At 46.6% G+C, this 15,868-nt stretch overlaps 1 protein-coding gene across 2 annotated transcripts in view; it reads left to right on the top strand.

The window, feature by feature from the left end:
• The window catches only part of LOC133356647 (sodium- and chloride-dependent creatine transporter 1-like), a 54,693-nt gene that overhangs the window by 6,178 nt on the left and 32,647 nt on the right, over nucleotides 1–15,868 (top strand). Inside the window, exons 2-4 of one of the 2 annotated variants that reach the window (XM_061574276.1) lie at nucleotides 1,737–1,868; nucleotides 4,965–5,277; nucleotides 6,899–7,031. In XM_061574276.1, the coding sequence (XP_061430260.1) occupies nucleotides 1,737–1,868; nucleotides 4,965–5,277; nucleotides 6,899–7,031 (578 nt within the window). The remainder of the gene's footprint in view (nucleotides 1–1,736; nucleotides 1,869–4,964; nucleotides 5,278–6,898; nucleotides 7,032–15,868) is intronic. The other variant, XM_061574277.1, reaches the window with a different exon arrangement.

Raw genomic sequence — 15,868 nt, 5'->3', positions numbered from 1 at the left:
AGTTCAACATACATGCATGTTTGTGTAACTTGATGAACAATCCACACAGTGTATGTTTGTGTGCCCTGTGGGATTCATCCATAACTTCATAAGCAGGACCGGAGTAAAGCACGGCGCTTGAGGGGTTGCAGCCTGGAGCATCGCATTTAGAGGGGCCTCAATATAATAAAGATCAAAAGATCCCCCGTATAGCCTTAACAGACTGTAGGGGCAAGTGCTGTTAGCGAGCACCTATGAAGGCCGGAAGCGGTACACGAGGGGGTAGGGTAGCCAGCACCACGCCCGACCGCCTTTGTCTCCCCAGTGGCGATGTTTACACACCGCACCAGGTACTCATTTCAGGCTGAGTCGACCTAGGAGAGGCCCAGGACCGGTTCAGATAATCGTCACTGGTGTTGGCCGTGAGCGGGAATCGAACCCGGGTCGCCAGGTTCATAGCGCAGCGCGCTAACCGCTGCACCACTGCTCCCCAATATAATACACATATATACACGCACTACTTTATAATGATTGAAATGTAATATTATAGCACTATCATAAATCCTGTTGTCATAGCATCACAGTGTGCATTTGCTACAAGTTACGGGCCGAAATTTAAAATTGTGTTCGTTCTACCATTTACCGAGCCTTGCAATTCGCATATTTAAAAAAATACCAGAACTGAAATAACCAGAGTAAATGACAATGGAGTGCATGATATTGGGTATGGGTGGTGATAAAAACAGCCGAGGGATGGAATTTAATTTATGACTCAATTGTAAGGTCGCGAGTTCATATCCTGGTTCGGCTTTGATCATTCCTCCGGGGTCGATGAAAAGGTTACCACTTTTGGGGGAAGCCAACAGCGGTTGAAATTTACTACTATAATGAGCCAAGAATGTCTGTGTGTCCCGCGCCTGACGTCATTCCACGTCGGCCAGCGTCAACTTACAACCCTCACTACAAAGGCAGAACCCTCACGTCACGCGATCTTCGTAACGTTGAGACATAGAAGTAAAAAGGACGTCATGATGAACAAGGGATTATAACCTTTAAATGAAATAAGTCTGTGTTACCGCGGCCTTACAAATTGCACACGAATTGATTCAGATTTACTGAAATACACCCGTCCTTGGACGGGCAAAGGCTAGTATTGATATATTCGCCCCCCTCATAGGAATATGGAATTTCCACCACTGACACATGGTTGTGAACACCCTCCCATCCACCCCACCCACCCCACCCAACCCCACCCACCCACATTCACCCACCCATCCACACTCACCCAGACCCACTGACCCATCCACCCACCCCCAACCCCCACCCACCCACACTCACCCACTCACCCATCCACCCCACCCACCCCACCCACCCCACCCACCCACATTCACCCACCCATCCACACTCACCCAGACCCACTGACCCATCCACCCACCCCCAACCCCCACCCACCCACACTCACCCACTCACCCATCCACCCCACCCACCCTACCCACCCCACCCACCCACATTCACTCACCCATCCACACTCACCCAGACCCACTCACCCATCCACCCACCCCCAACCCCCACCCACCCACACTCACCCACTCACCCATCCACCCACCCCCACCCACCCAGACCCACTTAAACTTAAAAATGAGTAGGAAATAACTTTGACTTCGATTTTGATTTTACAGCTTTTTGTGGTGAGTGAGTGAATTGCATATGTTTTGGGCCGATTGAGTGACTTTGTGTAATTGCGTTTGTGTCTGCAGGTGTCTTTCTCATTCCATACTTCCTCATCGCTGTCACGTGCGGAATTCCCATCTTTTTTATGGAGATCGCCCTGGGGCAGTTCATGAAACAAGGCAGCATTGGCATTTGGAAGATCGCGCCCCTGTTCCAAGGTTGTACAATACCTCTGCACAATATTACACACGTTACCTTGATGGGTGTCAGGCGGCGGATTACATTTAGCCGTAGCTGTCTGGTGTCCTTTTTTCTCACTCCAGCAGAATATTCCACGAGACATTAGGCACGGGTTTTAGGCTCCTCAAGCCTTGGAGAGAAAATCCATAATTTATAGGCATGCTGAATATGTGCCAAATTTGACAATTGATAACAAGTCTAACGCTCATGATACACGCATATAATCATGAGCGCATTTTAAAATCTATTATTTACAATGTTATGCTAATTATATACACACGATACTGTTCAGACCTCAGAAGGTAGGCAGGGTGGAGTCTGGATAGCACTTGAATGGGTGGCCGCCATGCATAATATCGCTGCAAAAGTCTTCGTGGGCAGTAGAAGGCAATGCATATCACGGGACCTTTTGGCCAGTATCAAAAAAATATTATTACCCTTTCTGGCAAGAATATATTATCAGAGCATGTTTGTTTGCATGATCACCACAAGTACGTGTGGCTAATGCTAACTTGATTCCTTGCAAAATGTATCTATTTGGTGTTTTTAAACATCTCAACACCTCCTGTTTTATTGCGATAATGGCAGTACAGTAAAATCCTATTGTTGATTTCGATTCCCGGTCGTGGCAAACATCGGTGGCGCGGTGAAGCATGGTCATACTTGCCCACGCTGGCCAGTGGGGGGAGGTTTACGAGAGGGGGAGATCAGCTCCGGCTCAGACATCGCTCGCGAATGATTGTTAGCCGTAACCAGGGAATCGAACTCAGATCGCTTGGATTGAGGCCCGTATTCTTAGTCAAGGTGACTCGGCTCACGATTGGCTGCGACTCGAGTGAGCCGGCTGCACGCGCTTAAGTTGAGCCGGCTCTGAGCACGGTCCCCGGCAAGACTCAAGCTTCCATAAGCTGAGGCTGATCTGGGACGTTGCTGCCGCTGCTCACTCGCGCTGCCGTTGTTAGTTCGACGGAACGACACGAACCTGACCTGAGCTTGATTGTTGGAAGGCCAAAGCCAGAGAGCTGAGCCTTGACTGAGCATTATGGTTCTCAGAGTACAGTGCCTCTAACCACTGCGCGTGATGGGTTCTTTACATTGCTTTATTATAAACATATGGTACGAATTTTTTTGTTAAATATTGCAGAATTTACTGTGTGTGGTCACAGGAAACAACGCCATTCAAATTCACGCGAACTGGCTTGGTCGCAAGAGTATTTAGAGACGTGCTAATGCCACTGATGCGTGGAGGGCACTTTACACCATGCACGTTGGGAAGGAAATGAGTGCCTTTTTGTGACAAGTCTATTTGCATTTTTTTTACAAATATTTATTTCACCGGATAAGGCCAGCTGAGTTAGATAGCTCTTTTTCGGAAGCGACCTGGCCACAAATGATAGCCCAATGGAGTGGCTTATCACGTGGAATTTTATAGCAGCCAAATAATCTCAACGCATGTTGATTCTAAATGTGGAGGGCAAGACTGGAGAAAAATCCACGCAACTATGGGGTGAACACGCAAACTCCAAATATACAGGTGTCAGGGTGGGGATCGAACCCACGACCTCCTGTATACCATAGGAATGAGGATTTTCCACCACTCTCTTTGCTTGTTAAACAAAGACAAACAATGCCCCACACTTTGAACCCTACGCGCATGTTGGCAGACCTGTCATTGCGTAACAAATTTTGGATTAAACATTTTTTCTCCAAATGATTATTATCGTTAGGCTTACTGCAGCGACGGGTGCCGCTGCGATGTAACGGTTCGCACGGTGGACTTGCAATCGAGAGGCCTCCACTTCGATTCGATCTCCCGGCGTGGCAGTTATAAACAATGGTACAGGTCTTATTTTGCTTGGGTCGTTAAACGCAGACGAACGCTGCGACCCGCACATGTTGGAAAGCGAATCTCTTTTGGCGCACAATCATCCTTCGACGTCTCCGTTGCCAACGACGGGAAAACGTTGCCACGGCAATAGGTTTTCGGCCATTTTGTCGAGACGTGAATGTCAGAAGGAGTGAAACATTTCACGCGTTTTTCATCAGCATTGACACCATCAGCCACGTGGTCAATCCACCGCTAGATAAAGGCTTCGCGAAGCCGTCAACCACCTCTCACGATCCTGAGATGAATAGTGCGCACGAGCTGACTTCATCGCTCCATCACCTCAGAGCACCGCGGTGGAGAGATGTTAACTGCCTCGCCTGTTATGCAGGAGGCCGTGGGTTCGATCTCAACCCTGACGCCTGCATATTTGGAGTTTGCGTGTTCTCCCCATAGTTACATGGTTTTTTTCTCCGAGTCCTCCGGTCTTTCCCTCCACATTTACGAACATGTGTTTCAACTATTTGTCTGCTATACATTTCCACGTGGTAAACCACTTCATTGAGATATCATTTGTGGCCAGGTCGCTTCTGAAATAGAGCGATATACCTGGTAACTGGGGCCTTACCTGCTAAAACTAATTTTTTGTTTAGTTTCTTTTATAAAATAGTTTAGTTTTACCACAGCGGATGTTCTCTCGGACGCATTCCATTCCGTGGCTGCCATTCCATTACTTTTGTTGACCATCGGCCATCCTCCATTTTAGCGACCATGTCCTACCCAAGCCCACGTACATTTTCTTTTCGGTCATTTATCTGCTTATGTTATCGAATCCACGTCTCGTCAAGCTTGCGTCTTCACAGACTTCTCACGTGTATGTATGTATATATGTATGTTGAAAATATTTCGCACCGTACGTAGCCCAACCGTGCTAATCGGAGGTGCATGGGAAGGACAACAAACTAAACACAAAAACCATTTCTAAACAAATTAGTTCTCGATCTAGTTTAGAGATGTAGAGTATAGTAGTATAGTGTATAGTAGTGTAGTGTATAGTAGTGTAGTTAAACGTTATGTAGTGTATAGTAGTTTAATAGTGTATGGATGTTGAATTTATTTCGCACCGTATACAGCCAACGGTGCCAATTTGGCGGTGCGTGGAAAGGACAAAAAACGAAATGCAACAAAGAGAAGTTCTAAAGAAACGAGTTTTCACTCTCGCTCCGCGTGTGCACCACATGCGTTCCAGGCCTCGGAGTCTCCTCGATGGTGATGCTCTTCTTCAGCAACATCTACTACATTATGGTGCTCACCTGGGCAATGTACTACCTGCTCCACTGCTTCAGGGCCACCGTGCCCTGGTCCACCTGCAACAACGAGTGGAACACCCCGGCATGCGCCGTTCACTTTCAGCACCAGCGCTGCTACAACTACTCGGACGACGCCAACGAGACCTCGCCTGCCCTGGCCACCACCGCCAGGATTTTCATCAACGGCACGAACGGGACGGGCGGCTGCTGGGGAGCCGTGGAGACCACGTCTCCCATCGTGGAGTTCTGGGAGTGAGTTGAACGTTTCCTCGGCTGGTTTTCAACAATTTCCAGCCGCTGTTGGCCACCCCGTAATTTTTTTCAGAATCAGAATCTTTGTTTAGACTGGAGGAGGAATCAGATGAGCTATGAAGCTCTTCCCCCCCCCCCCCCTCAGATGTCCAGTATGGGCACGGGGTCAGCAAGTTATAGTAGCGAACTACACAAAAAAAAACGATAAGAGTGCAAAATAGAGAAAAAGGTAAGCAGGTCACTAAATGTAAATAGATGAATAACTATCTTCTTGGTTCTTTCGGTAAAGTCACGTAGAAGGAAAATAATAAAATAATAAAAGTAAAACATAATAAAATAATTCTCACGACGTTTCGGCCACAACGCAAGCAGCCGTTTTCAGGTGGAGAACAGGTCTGTCGAGAAGGCAGAGTCTGAATTCAGACTGCCTGTTCTCCACCTGAAGACGGCTGCTTGCGTTGTGGCCGAAACGTCGTGAGAATTATTTTATTATGTTTTCTTTTTATTATTTTATTATTTTCCTTCTACGTGACTTTACCGAAAGAACCAAGAAGATGAATCCCTGCAGTCACGAAAGCTTTAAATCGAGATGAATAACTATTTATATAAGTCCGATTCATCCGGATTGGGCAAGGCACCAAAAACAACAACAAAGCAGTTCCAGACCACACCAAGATAACGCCACACAGCCGTAGTCCCTCAATACAATGACAAACATGAACATCGAACTATCGATTTTACGTGGGTGAGGATCAAAGTTTCAAATCCGCATTTGCAACTGTGACTGTGTCCTGGCACTAATCTTCTGCTTCAGGATGATTGTTTGAAGGAAGATTTACGATGTTAAGTGAGGAAACAAAGTTGTTACACAACGCCGTTGCTGCGACGGCAAAGGCTTTGTCACCTATTCCAATTCCTGTTCTATGGACATTTAAAAGGTAATTAGATGGACGCCTAAGGTTTCTTGGGTTTGACAATGGGTAAAATGAATTGGCCAATTATAGTGCAGATTTGCCAATAAGGATTTCGTGGATGAACAGAGCCCAATGTAGATTTTTTTTTCTTGCATCAAGTGGTGTGAGATTGTATTTTAAGGAACGGAGGGGACACGTTAACTCTCGCAAAGATGATCCGATTTGACGGTATACAAAATAATCATTAAGCGTCATTGTGGGGAATGTTAATGACAAAACGAATGTCCACGTGAAAACAAATGTCTCCCTCCAATCTCCACGCACCTATTACATAGTGTAGCACGTTCCTCTCCGTAACACGGAGCCATCGCATTCACAATATTCAATGCCCTTTTTGAGAGGACAGAGCGCCTTTTTTTTTTAATCGGCGAGGCATTGAAAAATTTACTTGATGGGCAGCAGAGGGAAATGCAGACAAGAACGCTAATTGTTGTACTCTACCTCAATGCTCCCACACTTACGCTGCTTACCTTCGACCCTCACTGGCCAGAGTGGTGAAGTATGGTCAAATAACCCCCCACCCAGGTCCTGCACAGTGTGGGCAAGCCCTCATCCCAGCAGTGGACCGACAAAGGGCTTTACAAGTACATTTGAAGTGAATATTGTTTTTTTTTAGTTTGTTAACTTTAGCTTTGTTGCCCTTTCAGGAAAAAAGTCCTGAGAATTTCTGAGGGGCTCCACCAGCCGGGCTCGATCAACGTTCACCTCCTCTTGTGCCTCCTGGCTGTGTGGATCATCATATACTTCTGCGTCTGGAAAGGGGTAAAGTCAACGGGCAAGGTGAGCACGCATCCCATTGTACGTGCGTACGCATGTGTTAAACTTCTTTTGCACCGTACGTTGCCAACCGTGCTAATCGGAGGGGTGGGGGAAGGACATCAAACTATGTGTGCATGTTGAACTTCTTTCGGACCGTAGCAGGATGGGCTCGGGAGAAGAGGGTGGATTTAAGGGAGGAATGGAAGCAGGTTATTATTATTTTCGTACTTTCCTTCACTTCCAGGAATAAAAACGATCACGTGAAAGTCCTTTACCAGTGAGATCAGTAATTCGCGGCCGACAACGCTATACTACGGAGGGAGCACGTGAGATGCTCAATTCCGTTTCCTGGAGAAGGTTCCAGCACGTCGAGTGAAACGTCGGACATCGTACCAAACAGCACGCAGTGGCACAACCTGAGAATGCATCGGAGAGCTATGAGAGTTTAAAGTTTAAATCGGCACTTTTTTTTATAGAACGTTTAAGCTGCTCTATATTTTCTCGTTCTTTAAAACAGTGCCAATATTTGTGTAAAATATCAACCCTGGATTTCAAGTCGGTGACCCAATTAACAACAACAAAAACGAAAATTCGCACACACAGGTTTGCAAGCTCATTAATAACATTCTGAAGGGCAGCGACCAAAAATAGCCTCGTGGTGTCCAAGGACCCCCCGATGCACCAAGGTTCAGTGTGTGTATTCACACGGGAACACAGGATGCCGTCACGGTGTGCCCCGTTCAACAGCCATGCTCATATTCGACGACCAACACATGTTGGAAAGTGGATCTCAGTGCCGGATTAAGCTAGTGCGGGGCCTATAACATATGTTATAAAGAGGCCCTAAATAAAAATAAAAACACATAAATATAAAAACTTGCCGAGTAATTGTATTTTTTCATTTGCTATACAGCCAGATAATACGACAAATCGCTAACCTTAAACACCCAGTCGTTCATATAAAGTTGAAGGCAGTATAGTACTATAGAAATAGAGCAAGTGCATTTAGCGCGGGGCCCTTAAAAGTGCGGGGCCTGTAGCATATGCTACTTTTGCTACTAGGATAATCCGGCACTGATTTTCCTATATGTACACATCACTGTCAACCCATACGGTTTACCCGTATGCTTGTACAGGGGAATTGATTTTTAAGGTCCACACTGCGTACAGCCGTTTCAATACGGCAATATTTTTTGTGCGTTTGTTAGTGTTTCTTCCTTGTGATGGGACTTTGTAGATGAACGTTGAGATTTGTAAGGGGCCACGGGGTGACCAATGAGGTCTAAATTGGTCTGTAATAAGGTAGGGCATTGACAAGGGGTTGACAGGTATGTGTACAGTTACGTACATTACCGTGTTCTGACTTGCAAAGCGTTCGACTTACGAACGGGTCTCGGAAAGGAACTGTGCTTGTAGGTCGAGGACTGCCCGTATCGGGGAATTAGATGTTGCTGCAATTGTCAATAATTCGTGTAATATTCCATACCGTGTGCGTGTTGGAGGTTATGATTGTTTTATGCCCCCCCCCCTCTGTCGCGTGTTTAGAAGGTAGTACGCTATATATGTCATGTGTTTATACAGTTGTATAATCTAGAAGTTACATGGTTGGCAGCAGAGGGCAGTGCAGCCAAATCTATAGTTGTACTGTACCGCTGTGCTGCTTCATCTATGCTCCCCGCCTTCACCATCCCGCACTGACCAGCGTGGTGAAGTATGATTAAACAACCTCCATGACTCGCACGGCATCGGGACCCCTTGCTACATGGGGATGTCGTGTACTAATTCAGAGACACGAGTAGGAGGCACTCTCTCTCTCTTGTTCATTCCGACCTTCACAGCCATAGCGGATAACTACATATCGGGTCAGGACAGCCAACATGCTTCCTAGACTGTCAGTCGGAGCTCAGCCACGCCCCCTTCTGGATCCCCCAGAAGCCTCCGGGCCTCACCCACGTGTCCCACTGGTTAGAGCGGGCTGCTCCCCGTAATGCCGTTCTATCAGTCCCCAACGCTACGCGCTCCAGTGACTCATTGTATGCCACTACATGGCCATGCCAAAATGCGGCTTGACTCCTTTGAATGACAAAACAGTTAAATATTCCTATTTATTTCGCTCATTTGTTTTATATACTGTATCTCGATTAACATGCGTGCAGTGCATCGTCACCAACATGACACAATGCAAAGAGCATTACAATTAAATGAAAACCCTGCGCTTTCTTGGTTGGCCAGACCTGTGCTCCAATTAGAGTGGTGCAGTGTGGTTAGAGTGCTTGAGTCATTGAGGAAGGTTGTGAGTTCAAATCCCAGTCGGTGATTGGCTCATCCGACTCCACAGAGTTAAGGCAACAAGTTCCGTTTTGCGCACAGCCAACAGTGGTCTTCTTATCGATAGAAAGTTCTACCACTGGCTCGGCTTGGATGATGAATCCCACCAGCATGCTCCTCGGTTGAGCTGGTAAACACGTTTGCTTGATTTTGACTTGAGGCCAATTTCCCAGCGTAGCAACAAACCCAATGGTGGCACCTCTAGTATAGAGGAGGCTCATCAATCAACCACTATCCCTATGAGGAGTGTTGCCTGGTGGCTGTCTATGGTGTTGGGCACTGGAGACCCATCCTGTACAGCTGTACGGGTCTGCAAAACCGAAGCCTCCATTACACGATTAAAGCACCGCATGGCATTTTCTTTGTAACTCACGTGACCGAGCCGTCAATCATATATCCCATGCAAACGCTCACGCACAAGTTTGTCAATGAGCGTGCAAAACTAATCTGGTATTCACTCCGCAGCGAGCGCGGTTTTCATGCGTAACAATGGAACTCTTCAATGGAATTTACCAAACATCCCATGAGCAGGACCCTCCTCCAAAAAAAGGGACTTGAGACTCGACACGGCTCTCTCTGGATAAACAACAGTAAATGCAGTCCCCATAATTACTACAGCAACGGTTTATCTATACAGTACGAATGGGTGCACCACAGTTAGTCGAATGGCAGGTTGCGCACGGTGGCTAAAGTGTGGGTAGTCTCATGTTTCCCAAGACAGTCCGGCCAGGATGGAAGAGTAGGCCAAAACACCATCTCGAGCAGCGGTTCTTCTTAACCTGGGGTACACGCACTTCCTGGGGGTGCGAGATGCCCTTTCTGGGGGTGGGAGACGTGGGCAGGTGTTTTTAGAAGGTGAATCATGGAAACACAAATTAAGCATTGGCTCATAAGTACAACTACTTTGTTTCATCAAAGCCTATGTATTTATTAACATAACGCATTTTTTTTCCCATTGAGAACCCAAGGGGTGCAGGGCTTCATAATATAGGTTTTGGGGTCAGATCGCGTTATTTATAAATGTGTCGTAACCCTCCACCACCCGACACGGCCAAATAGTAAAAAAAATTGTCACGTTTTTCAAAGGACAAAATAATTCACTTCTTTAGCCCACCGGTGTGCTGTAAGGCTGCAGTAAAGATTAAGAACCACTGCTCTAGAGTCTGGAGCGTCTCTCAAAACGAGAGCACCATCTCTATGGGGCTCGCCAGAGCCGCCTTTAGTGGGGGGCCCTTCCACCACCCCCAAAGGCATAAAGAAGAAATTGCAGGGCTGCACCTTTACATTAAATTTGTACTATCACTGTTGTTTTGTTGTTTTCAGAGACGCATTTCTTAATTTAAAAAAAGACGCATTACCAAATTGGAATGTTCCAATGTGTGACAATAAATCACGGGCGGGATGTTGGCCAGGTTAAATTAGTGACTTACCACACTCGTTTTTTAAAATCATTATTATGGAAATTGCCCATGAGAATTGTCGAGGGCACATGCGCATTCATCAGCGAGAGCACTCGCGGACGCGAGCGAATGACGCGGCCGTTGAGAGAGAGTTGCGTACGCATGCCCCCGGAAATTCTGCAGTGCGAAAACCCTGTGAGCAGCATTCACAAACGTTTAAAAGTCACCGGATGACGCACGCACGCACGCTGGTACACAAACGGTGGACACGAAGCGATAAGTAATCCACTCACGACCACCCGCGTCTTGCCCAGCCCACTCGCTCACTCGCTCACTCAATCCCCCTCCTCCTGGGCCACGTTCAACAACAGGCTCATTGCTTCCTCTACTCCAGGATACTTTTATTCGTGTCTTGCACACTTGTGCACGCGATCCAGAAGTTGCAGGTTCAGGTTCGATCTCTCGGCACGGCACGTTTCTTAAACCACAACAACCGCCACCTCTGTCCACTCAGCAGCCATATTAATGGGTTCACCACAATAACGCGGTTTTTTTTAAGCCTACAAGTTAAACTGGGTTCGTCACAGTTAGTCGATCGGTTTGGCCGCGTGTGGTGGGGTTAATTGTGGGTACTCGGACATCTTCCAAGACGTCTGGCCAAGATACCCTGTGCAGGGACCCTGTAAAGCTCCCTGTCGTGGAGGCGGTGAGGTGAGCGGGCATTTGCAGGGCTGCGCCTTAAGGGAGGAACGGAAGCAGGTCATAATTTTTATTTTCGTACTTTGCTGCACTTCCAGGAAGAATAACGATCGCGTGAAAGTTCTTTACCAGTGAAATCACGCTATACTACGGAGGGAGCACGTGAGCTGCTCACTAACGTTTCCTAAAGAAGGTTCCAGCACGTCGAGTGAAACGTCGGACATTGTGCCGAACAACACACGGTGGCACAACCCGAGAATGCATCGGAGAGCTATGAGAGTTTAAAGTTTAAATCGGAACATTTATTTTTTTATAGAACGTATAAGCTGCTCTATATTTTCTAGTTATTTAAACAGCGGCAATATTTGTGTTTTTTTTTTATATCGTTGTAACATTACCCACACATGGAGAGTTTCGGTGTGTTTGCGTTGTAGATGTGAATTAATGTAGATGTTAATTAGTGGAGATGTGAATTAACACTTCGAGAGAGGCACGAGAGAACTGAACACGCAGATAAACGGTAATCGCGTGGCAATGTCACAGCCCAAATTATAAATGTGAAACAATGATCGCAAAACGTCGTTGTTTTTGTTTTTGCAATTTTTCATTACTACTTCTCCACAACAAGCACAAATCTCAGTGATATTGGATTTCAGTGTGAATGGACCGAAGGCAACGTCATTGATTTAGGGCTCGTTCAAGGGCTTTGATTGTAATTAATTGAGATGCAGGAGGAACACATGGATTGGAGAACATATGCAAGTTAATTTGCATCATTCAACACTTGTAATGAAAGTAACTTCGCCAAGGCAGGACGCGTCGTTAGAGGGGATGATGGTCTAGGGCAGTGGTTTCTTAACTTGGGGTGCACCCACCCCATGGGGGTGCGTAATGCCCTTTCTGGGGGTGCAAGACATTCCAGATTTTTTTCGAACGTAAATCATCGAAACTCAAATTAAGCACGGCTACGTTAGTACAACTACTTTGTATAATCAAACCCTCTGTGTATGTTTTCACATTGTAGCATGTTTTTTACGATTGAGAACAAAAGCGGTGCAAAGCAGCAGTTAAAGGTTAAGAACCCCTGCCCTAGAATAATAGCAACGTGGCAGTCAAAGAATGGAACGGGAATAGATTGAGTATCCGCCGAGGAGATGGAGTGATGAAATCAGCTCAGGTGCAGGTGCGTAGGTGGATCGTTACAGAGCAGGAGCATGAACGATGGCGAGTGCTGGGGTGGGGAGGCCTCCATCCAGCAGTGGATTGAGCACGGCTGATGATGACCTAAATAATTAATTCACTCCCTAAAACGATTGCAATGTTTACATTGGAATATTGTTTTTTTTTTATCAAGTCTTAGTTTAAAGGACGCTTTCTTCCTTCTTTCTCTTTAGTTTTCTTAATGAATGAGCGGCTCACAATCCGATTGTTGTGAACTAAAATCCCGGTTGGGGGTTGACAACCCCACCATCCCTCCGGCGAAGACAATACCACTTTGTGGGGAAGTCAACAGCGGTTTAAATCTCATCGATAGACTCGCAATCGCCATATGAATGTGGAATTTCCACCACTGGTTCAGGGCTGCAAACGGAAAATGAGCACCGTCTTCATGCTCATCTGAGCAGGACATCACTTTGATCTTGTTAGTAATTATACTGGTTTGTAATTTATGTAACACTGTGAAACACTTGGAGAGGACTCCTAAATGCACTGCGTATTGATTGTATTCTTACTATACGACTCTATATCGGACAAGGTGTTGCTGCGAATAGAACAGTCATCTCCCACTCACAAGGTTGGAATTTTAAATCCCAAGGTCAACTCGCAAGCCCCGTATTCCTTCGGCATCACCATCAGACATGATCTATCAACTGCTGGATTGAGACATCCCCTCAATGTCATCATCCCAGTACAATACCTTGATTCCTCATCCAATATTGCGTTCAACCATCACGCCGCAAGCGCCGTGGTGGCGAGATGTTAACTACCTCGCCTGGTATACAGGAGGTCGTGGGTTCGATCTCGTCCTTAACGTCTTTACATTTGGAGTTTGCACTTTTCTCCTCGCCATGGTCGCGTGGATTCTTCTTCGGGTCCTCTGTTTTTTTTCCCCTCCACTTTTTCGAATCAACGTGCGTTTAGAGTATTTGGCTGCTATAAATTTCCACGCGATGAGCCACTTCGTTGAGCAATCGTTCGTGATAGCTAGGTCGCTTTTGAAAAAGAGCTATACAGCTCAGTGGGCCGAACCTGGTCCAACAAAACTAGTTTATTTTTAATATTTTTTTAGCGTCTTCCTTCGCACTACTCGACTTTATAATTCCTTCCCATCATCTCTAATCCCAAGTTCTTAACACTAAATAACATTTCTCAATTCAAGAAACAAGTTTCACTCGTATCTATAACAATTTTGATAGCGCTGTTTGTTCCTGTCCGTTTGACGTTTTGGACCTGTGCTCAGCAACGACGCGGCCCATTGACCTCTGTATGTGATCCCCACCCCCCCCCCCGTCATGGTAATGTGGAATTTCCCCACCATCGGCTCAGAGCTAATCGCGGAGAGTTAAGTGCCGACCCATGGTCACGCAGTGTTCATTTATTCAGCATTTTGAAAATAAATGTCATAGTCCGAGTCTCGTCGAATAACAAAACAAACGTCGTCTACTCTGAGTTTGAGACGTTTGTGTGAGAGAGGCACCATTCGCCACTCCCTCCCCCAATATTATCAGTTTGACTAAGTAGTTAACTCAGTAAATCTTTTAAATACTGTACGGTACAAGGCCGGAGCCATGGAGTCAACATTGGGTGGGGACCAAATCTTCCAGGGGGTGTGGGGTCCCCCCCCCCCCCCAGAAAAAAAATCTACATTTGAAAACGAATTTCCTGCCATTTCCTGCCTAAAATATTTTTTTATTTATTGTTTACAATAATGTCTAATAGTGTATTGTATTACATTGCTCTGTTTTTTTTCTTTTTTACCATTTCTTGTTTCATTGTATGTAATGGCAGAGATTAAGGATTAATAAAGTACAACCATAACCACAATCATATAAACAAAAATCTATTTTATAGCAATATATTGTGGGGGGGGGCATTTTGAGCATATTTGATTATTGGGGGGGGGGGGTGTGTGTGTGTGTGTCCCCAAATATTATTATCATTACGGCCTTGGTACGGTGTATATATGCTCTATATCAAATTACCATTTTGATGGGTGGGTGGGGGGGGTTTCTTCAGTGAACCGCAGTCTCCAATAACGCCACTAAATGACCTCAGCCTGCGTCGATCTTTGTGTGAGACCCGTTAGTTTATCGTCGTCTCGTCACAAGCCAGACGGAGCCTCACCCCACACAGGCCCATCCATCGGTGACGAATGGCAAGTTCCTCGTCGCTGCTCAACGATTTTCGTCCGTCAATTGAAAAACAAAAACAAATACTGTCGAGCGTAAATATACTCACACGCGTTCCTCGGCGAATACTTTGGGGCCGTCCATAAATGACGTCACGCGATTTTGTACGATTTTTGACCGCCCCCCCCCCCCCCCTCGTCACACGGCGTCACAAAAAGTCAGACCCCCCCCCCCTCAAATATGACGTCACAAAGCTCTGCCCCCCCCACCCTCCAAAATCGTATTGCCATTAAAAAAATAAAACATGCTTCAAATCGATTGAAACTATTGTCATTGTAGTGCGTATTTAATGTGGCGCTGCACTCTGATGTTGTAGGAGAAAACATTTATTAAAAAGTCTATTTAATTAAGTAGAACGTGTTGTCTATATTTATTTAAAGTTGCGCATTTTGATGTGACGTCACATTTCTCAACCCCCCCCCCCCACCTCGTCACACATCGTCACAAATGTCTGACCCCCCACCCCCCTAGGTGCGTGACGTCATTTATGGACGGCCCTTTTGCCCAACTAATATCGGGGTACGCGATTGAACGCACCGAAAACCACGCGCAGCGAGCTGTGGGTGGGGGGGAGGACACGATTTGATTTTTATTCTATTGACTTGCTCGCAGAACCTCTACGGTGCCGTCCGACCCTCCCGGAAAGGAGTTGACGAATGCCAATGACGTCTCGCGTCGTTTCTAAATACGGAGGAACCTCTATTCAGCCCCCCCCCCTCCCCACCAGGAGGGATGGGAGGGAGACACGGCTCTCACAGCAGGAGGAGGGGGAAGGGGTTCCGTACAGAACGTACGCGGCACGAGACGAGGGGGGGGGGCGTGAGTCACGCGCACATTTGCGTCACGTGTGCGTTGGTGGGTGGTGGTGGTGGTGGGTGGTGGTGGTGGGGGGTGGTGGTGATGGCTCGCGGGGTGGGGGAGTCCCAAAATTCATCCTCGGTTGGAGGAGGAGGAGGTAGCTGCGGCTCTCTGTAATTTCGGGGTGGGCTCTGCGGCATTTTTTTGTCTGCAGTGGAAAATT

This window comes from Lethenteron reissneri, chromosome 55 (genome assembly GCF_015708825.2).
Source record: "Lethenteron reissneri isolate LAM-NWPU_2019-01 chromosome 55, ASM1570882v1, whole genome shotgun sequence".
NCBI lineage: Eukaryota > Metazoa > Chordata > Hyperoartia > Petromyzontiformes > Petromyzontidae > Lethenteron > Lethenteron reissneri.
This window is presented reverse-complemented; position numbering and strand designations above follow the sequence as displayed.